Below are 8,053 nucleotides of genomic sequence, written 5' to 3'. Positions count from 1 at the left end.
TACACGTGCACACGTATGTATATATACAAACACACACACATACCTTCATGCTTGTATATACTTACAAAGATGGAGTGTATATACAAATACAAAGATTAAATGAGTTATAGAATAGATTATTAAGAAGTCTATATGCAGATACAAATAAATAAATATCCGTATGTAGTGGATCTTGCATGCATGAAGTGGATTCGATCCACCATAGCCAAATTTAAATTAACACTGCAACAGAACTTTTCCCACGGTGGAACAATGGTTTTTCGGTAACACCAGTTTTACATTTTCCAGATGCCTTTAGCTAGGCCGAAATAATGTCTTCACCACTTGACTCTTTCTAACCTCTTCTACTCCACCAAAAGCTAGAATAGAGATAACAAGACCACCAACTAAATCTATTATTCTCAATGATATGTCTATCCTTCTAGATATTTTTAAAAGCAGGAAAACCTCAAGAAAAAGTTAGTTTAGTCACCAGTCGGTGACGATTCAACGAGTCCAGTCACATGGTGATGACTCAATGAGAACAAAGTCTGGCTGACCAGCTAGAACCTTGGTCAGAGGGAGAAATGAAGTTTACTGTCAGCAACTGTGAGACAATGTCCCACACACTACAACTCTCACTAGCTCTAATTTTGTTCTCTTACAACATCGTTCTATCTCTCTCTGTAATTGCTACTAGATAATGAAGAGGACACAAACACAAACTTCACTTCGCATGCTTTTGTATTTATCATAACCTGCCTGTCGAGGCAAGGTATTGTAATGTAACGGTAAATAAATATTTCCTTAAAACTTCATGCATTGTTCATCTTTCCCATCTTACAACATGCAATTATGACAATAATTTTTTATCATCACAACTGCTGACTCCGACATATAATATTGTTTATAAATCAATTTTCCCTCGGTGGTATATTTGCAAATGCGGATGTAGCGAGTAACATCTAGCTTTCGGCTGCACCTTGGACCCTACTGTGTTCGTCACCCTGATTGGCTGTAATTTGCGTGGCATTTGTCACCAGTTCTGTTTCGCGCCAGGGTGCATACCAATCAATCATGGCCTTCTGATAAGGTCACATGAGAGAGTGTTTTCTGATCCTTCTGGAGCCGATTTTTTCCTATAAAATAGCCTGTTTCATCCACTCCAGTTTGTCACGGCTTCAGACCTTCTGAGGTCTGGTCGTTGACCACACAGAGCACCAGCCAGCCAGTTTCCAGCGACGACATCAACACCACCGTTCAACTTTTTACTACAAGCTTCGTCGCTAACGTCAACACAACGTCTCTATGTACACAGCAACCAAACAGCGCCCGCACAGGTTCACTCAATACTGTTGTGAAATATCTTCACCAAGGTTAACAGAACTCAACCTGCGAAGCCCCTGTATCAAGTAACCGGCTCGGCATAGAAACCTCAACTTCACGACATGTGACTTAGCTCTGCCTCGACGCCACAACTTCTTATATACAGACTTTCAATCTACTGTGTACCTTAACTAAGAACTGGTATTTCTTAGCCTTGTGTTCAGGACGCTTAACGTCCTTGTTATAGACTCGTTCTATTCTCTGTATTCTGTTGCATTCACATACACATACTTGTATGCACACACTCTTTTGTTTACATGACGGCCTGTCTTATATTGTGTTATTATGCCGCATTCACGCACACAGACACACAGTTTACTGCTCTAATAAAACTTTCTCTTTATTCATCTTAACCGGTTGTGTCTCTCTCTTTTCCTTGTTGGCACTTTCTCACGTTTATATGTAAGCTCGCTTATGTTATTATATTTGTGTCGACCGTGCGATGCATTAAAAGGAGCCGTTCCATTCGTCACCATTCTCCTTGGTTCTCACGGTCGTTCTACACATACACACACAAATATACATATATATATATATATATATATATACACACACACACACACACATATATTATTGATAATGGTTTCAAATTTTTCCACAAGGGCACCAATTATGGGGGAGGGGATGAGTCAATTACACCGACCCCAGTATTCAACTGGTACTTATTTTATCGACCCCGAAAAGATGAAAGGTGAAGTCGACCTCAGTGGAATTTGAACTCAGAACATAGCGATGGGCAAAATACCGCTAAGCATTTCACTCGGCATGCTAACAACTCTGCCAGTTTGCTGCCTTAATAACAACAACAACAACAATGATAATAATGCCAATACACACAGATAGATAAATTAAGGCCAATAGGCTAGATCTAGTTGTCAGAGATCAACAAGAAAAAAAAAAGATTTTTGATCGATGTATCAATACCAACAGATGACAATGTTTCTCTAAAAGAAACGGAGAAACTTTCAAAATTAAAAGATCTGGAAATAGAGGAAACCCGAATGTGGAGTCTAAAAGCAGAAACAATTCCTATCATAGTAGGCACATTAGGTATGATAAAAAAAACATTCAGACAAATACATAACAAAAACACAAGGACTTACAAGTATATGTATATAACATACAAAAAATAGCACTACTAGACACTGCATACATCCTACGTAAAACACTTTCAATATAGTGAAAACAAGAGCACACCATAAGGAACCACAGCAATACCCAAGGCACACAGAGCTGCCCTCGGTAGTGCAGTGAAAGCACGTGATAAAAATAAGACTATTGAATAATAATAATAATAATGATAACAATGGTTTCAAATTTTGCCACAAGGGCAATAAGGGAGATGATGAGTTGATTACATCAATCCCAGTGTTACACTGATACTTAATTTATCGACCCCAAAAGGATGAAAGGCAAAATCGATCTCGGTGGAGTTTGAACTCAGAACGTAAAGACGGACAAAATACCCCTAAGCATTTTACTCAGTGTGCTAACGTTCCTGCCAGCTTGCCGCCTCAATAACGATAATAATAATCCTTTGCAGACTTGCAAAAAGAACTCAGGAGGCTTAAAGACACTTGGTGGAGAAATTTGTCTGAGGAAGTACAGGTAGCCTATGACAGGAAAGACATTAAAAGTTTCTATAGTTGTGGCAAGCTTTTGGACCGCAATCTTCATCGTCATATGTTCCCTTGAAGTCGAAAGATGGAAATGAGGTTATTAAAGGTTCTCCTGGAATAATGAACAGATAGAAAGAGCACTTTGCGGATCTTCCTCACAATCTATCTGTTGTGAACATGGATATCATAAACAACATTCCACAAAGAGATATTGTGCAACACATGGATGATACACATTCCATTGAAGAAGTAAATCTGACATTATGTAAACTGATATCAGGTAAATCTTCTGGACTGGATGGTATTCCGGTTGAAATTCTGAAAGCAGGTGGGGATCATGTTTCGTCTGAAATTCATAATCTGATAACTTGAGTTTGTAATAAATCTTCTATGCCACAAGAATGGATAAATGGCATTCTGATTTCTATATACAGGGGGAAGGGCCCAAAAGCAGTGTGTAGTAATTCTAGAGGGATAACTCTTCTGGCATATACCGGGAAGATACTTTCAAGGGTCATGTTAGATCGTCTTGTTGAGAATGTGTGTCCACATGTGACTCCTGAAGAACAGTGTGGTTTCATCCCTGAGCGAGGAACAATGGACATGATATTTTCTGTGAGGCAGGTTCAAGAGAAATGTTTAGAGGAACAAATACTACTATACGAGGTCTTCATACATTTAACTAAGGCATTTGACACGGTAAACAGGGAGGCATTATGGATTGTTTTGTGTAAACCTGGTTATCCAACACATTTTGTGAGCATTTTCAAGGAACTACACAAAAAACATGAAAGCTCAGGTGAGCTATCTCGTAAATTTTCAGTGGACAACGGTGTCAAACAGGGAGATATTCCTGCCTTTACACTTTTCTCTATTTATTTTGCTGCATTACTTTGGAATGCTTTCAAGGATTGCAACAGGGGAATCGGAATCTGGTCGTATTTTTAATTTGACCCATTAACTGCAAAGTAAAGACTTTCAAAATACTTGTAAGAGAATTACTTTATGCTGATGATGCTGATTTGTTGGCACACTCAGAGGGGGATATGCAACATTTAATGGACAGATTTTCCACTGCGTGTGTACATTTTGAATTCACAATTAGTTTGGGGAAAACCAAAGTAATGTTTACTCCCGTGCCAGGACAAACATATTCTGAACCAAACATTTTTGTGAATGAAACAAGGTTAGAAGTCATTGACACCTTTATTTACCTAGGAAGCACATTGTCAAGAGATGCAGAGATATACTATCGAATAGGAAAGGGAAGTGTTGCATTTGGAAAGCTTGAAAAGCTAGTATGGACGGATAGAGGTATTTCCCTACAGACAAAAATCAGTGTCTATAAAGTGTGTGTATTGTCTGCACTTCTTTATTCAAGTGAGACATGGACCACTTACAGTGTCACATAACGAGCAGAGGTCGGCAATGCCTGTGCTGAGTTTTAGATCCAATGAGGCTTGCACAACACCTCATAGACCCTCTCCACTTTATTGACATTATCCAGAGACAAGCCGGAGCAAGATGTCTGGTGTCAACAATATAAGTCGCAGGCTCAGGGATGTGGGAGCACCGTGATCTCTAGCACAAACCAAAGATCCCCAAAATGTCCAGTGCCATTCCCTGCATATTTGGTTTTATATCAGAGTGACCTTCTCCTAGACATGCTTCAACAAAAGCTGAGGGGCGCCTCACTCCCAGTGGTCTTTCAGTACGCCGGACACCATCCCGGAAATTCTGCGTACCAGTGCTACTGCTAGATAGCCGTTGAGCCTGCACTAGGTCCATCCGAGCTTTCAACAGGTCTTGTTTTTAATCCTGTTGGGTTTCTAGCAACCCTCCTCACCAGGATAGCCTGGTAGGGGTGCCAGTTTAGTCGCCGGCAACCCGACCCTGCAACAGGTTGTACTGGATTACATGTTACCAGTAGCACTTATGAGAGCCTCATACGTGACCTGACACATACATACATACATACATACATACATACATACATACATACATACATACGAAGCAAAAAGTCGCGTATTTGGCGTGGGAGACTACAGAAAATACGATGAATACTTCAACTTTGAAGCCATAACTATCAGCCTTGTTAAATAACTGATTAATCTTCAGATGAATTAACTGAGGGAGTCTTTTATTCACGATCATAGTGATTTTTGACTGAAACTTGAATTTAGCATACAAAGCGTTACTACAAACAACAACAACACAATCGAGGAACAGAACGAAGACAACAGCTCAACAGGTAACCAAATTCTTTCTAGTTGTAGTTATAGAAGAAACCGTAACAATAAAACTCATTTCTCTTGGAGTTATGAATTGAATAATGATCTATTTAACTGCTACGGAAAAGCGAAACAAAACTCCGCTGTTGGCTATATGAATCGATTGTAGTCATACTGGGACGATCTGCATCCAGAATTAAACAATTTTACTGTGAAGCAACTATGCCAGCAAGCAAATCGTAAACAAAGCAGCAGAGGCTTAACAACGATCCAAAATGCCTTAGGGTGTCGTATTATATCCCTTCGGCAACATCTTTTAAACACCAAGCGTCGAAGTGCATCCCTTGACCAAGTTTGCATACATGACACTGATAACATCATAAGACTTGGAAGGCAGCTCCTTCAGCAACACTCTGTTTGATAACCTGGAATACATGCCCAAAGAAGTTACATGACTCTACCGCAACATATCATCAGATGAAAGGATGAGCCTATATGAACAGAAAACTATGATTGAATATGTTAGTAGAAAGTTTCATGATGATAGTAACATCGATCATCAAAGCAGTCTATCATGGACCAATAGCCAGATTACTACCTCCCACTTTGAAGGGTATGCATTTACAATCCAGGAACAGGAAATATCAGCCAAGCACCTGATGCACAAAAGGGATAAAGATGAGGGAAAAGCCGTGAAATGTGACAATCAATGCAAACTTTGTGGAGTTCACACTGAAGATATAACCCACATCATAAGCAGTTGTCCGAAAATGTCATCACAGTATTATCTACCGATGAGACATGATGTTGTAGCTATGACACTCTATAATGAAATCCGTCGGAAGGATAATCCTGAGGACAAAGAAATTTAGAACCCACAATATGTTAGAAGGCATAGCCACTCATAATGAAAAGGAATGCTGGTGGAATGTGCCAGTGAAGACCTCAATAAAATGTAAGCACACCAAACCTGATATAATGATTTGGGATAGAGAAGAGAAACTGTGCACAGTTGTGGAAATTAGCTGCCCACCAGATGTTAACATAAAGCTGAAGATCAGTGAAGAAGAGAATACCTATGCTGAACTTTTGAGAAATCTGCAGTTACTCTATCCAGATTACATGTTCAGGTTTATACCTGTAATTACTGGGACCCTAGGATATGTTTCATGCTGCTTAAATACTAATCTTGAGAAATTAGGCTTCTCAAAACCAGAAAGAAGAAAGCTAATTCGAAGACTACAGATCCAATCCATCACTGGAACTATAAGAATCTGTAAAACTTTCCAGAAGTTTATCATTTAAGTATATATGAGCACGTCTAGATATGCAACTATATGCAGGAGAAGACATACATAAAATATACAAATCTGCACATACATACATACATACATACATACATACCCAAATACCAGTCAAAAGAAATTAAGCTTCCCAAAACCAGAAAGGAGAAAGCTGATTCAAAACTACAGATCTAAGCCATCACTGGAACTGTAAAATTCTATAAAACTTTCCAGAAGGTTATCATTTAAGTCCATATGAGTATGTCTAGATATGCAAGTATATGCATGAGAAGGCAAACATAAAACAAAACATACAAATCTGCATGTAGACATCAATTTAGAGGACAGGAACCTCATACTAATGAGGATCGGTGCTCTAAAAAACCGTCAAAGGAAAGGCCCCGAAATAGTGTGCATTCTCTTCTGATATCTACTGGTATCTGTGTGTGTGGGGGGGGGTAGACAACCAACGTGTAACGACAAAAGAGGCAGACCTCAGTATTGTTGGAAGTTGAGAACTATGCTTATTAAATGACACATTTATAGAGACTCATATACAGGACTTCAGGTTTCTGTGTCAACGATGATCGCTGCACTTCTCCAGCTGTCATAAGCCCGGTACCCGTAGTACCATCAATTATTAAAAATAATCATCCTATTGTTGACACAGAAATTTGAAGTCCTGTATCTGTGTCTCTATAACTATATCATTCCATATATATGGCGTTAGGAAGGGCATCCAGCTGTAGAAACTCTGCCAAATTAGACTGGAGCCTGGTGTTGCCATCCGGTTTCACCAGTCCTCAGTCAAATCGTCCAACTCATGCTAGCATGGAAAGCGGACGTTAAACGATGATGATGATGATGATATATATATAAACTCACATACACAAAGTTTGATATTGGTATATAGATGTCAAAAAATAGAACAGAAAAAAAATTAATAGAAACTGAACAAATATAAATGTTGTTATCATAAAACCTACCACAGGTGACTCTTTAGTTTCCTGTAACTTTACTTTCGTGAATTTTCTTTTAATATATATTACCAATACAACAATTGCAATTATTGCAAAACATAGCAATGTAGTCAAAACACCAACAGCAACATTGAAGTTAGGTGCATTAGTAGATGATTTTGGATTACAGCATGACGTAGTGATATTCTCACATTCTTCCATTTCACCTTCGTTCTGCAATGAAGAAAGAAAGAAATTTCAGTTCTTATATTATGAAAAAAAATTATATCTGCTGCGTCTGTTTCATAAACTGGTATCTGTTTGCTTCCCAGGATATATACACTTCAAACAACATCATGTGACACTTTCTCTTTTTTTTTTTTTGTTTTTTTTGTTTTTTTTGTTTTTTAGTCACTAGAAAATAACTAATTACATTTTTGTTATAATTTACTAAGTTCTTTATGAATAGATCATTGGTATTCATTACTCCGCACTCATGCTGGTTCTAAAATTCACTGTTTGGAAAAAAACTTTGACCTTCAAAACATACAGACACCAGTATTAATGTGAGTGTTAGTTGCAAGTAAATATAAACT

General features: G+C 38.4%; 1 protein-coding gene across 2 annotated transcripts in view; it reads right to left on the bottom strand.

The window, feature by feature from the left end:
* The window catches only part of LOC106870246 (serine/arginine repetitive matrix protein 1), a 50,848-nt gene that overhangs the window by 7,635 nt on the left and 35,160 nt on the right, over window positions 1-8,053 (bottom strand). For both annotated transcript variants that reach the window (XM_014916263.2, XM_052966517.1), the window contains exon 2: window positions 7,485-7,691. In XM_014916263.2, coding sequence (XP_014771749.1) covers window positions 7,485-7,679 — 195 coding nt within the window. In that variant the 5' untranslated portion in view covers window positions 7,680-7,691. The remainder of the gene's footprint in view (window positions 1-7,484; window positions 7,692-8,053) is intronic.

The sequence above is a fragment of the Octopus bimaculoides genome, chromosome 3, assembly GCF_001194135.2.
Source record: "Octopus bimaculoides isolate UCB-OBI-ISO-001 chromosome 3, ASM119413v2, whole genome shotgun sequence".
Taxonomy (NCBI): Eukaryota; Metazoa; Mollusca; class Cephalopoda; order Octopoda; family Octopodidae; genus Octopus; species Octopus bimaculoides.
Note: the sequence above shows the minus strand (reverse complement) of the source record. Positions and strands in the feature narration are given on the sequence as shown.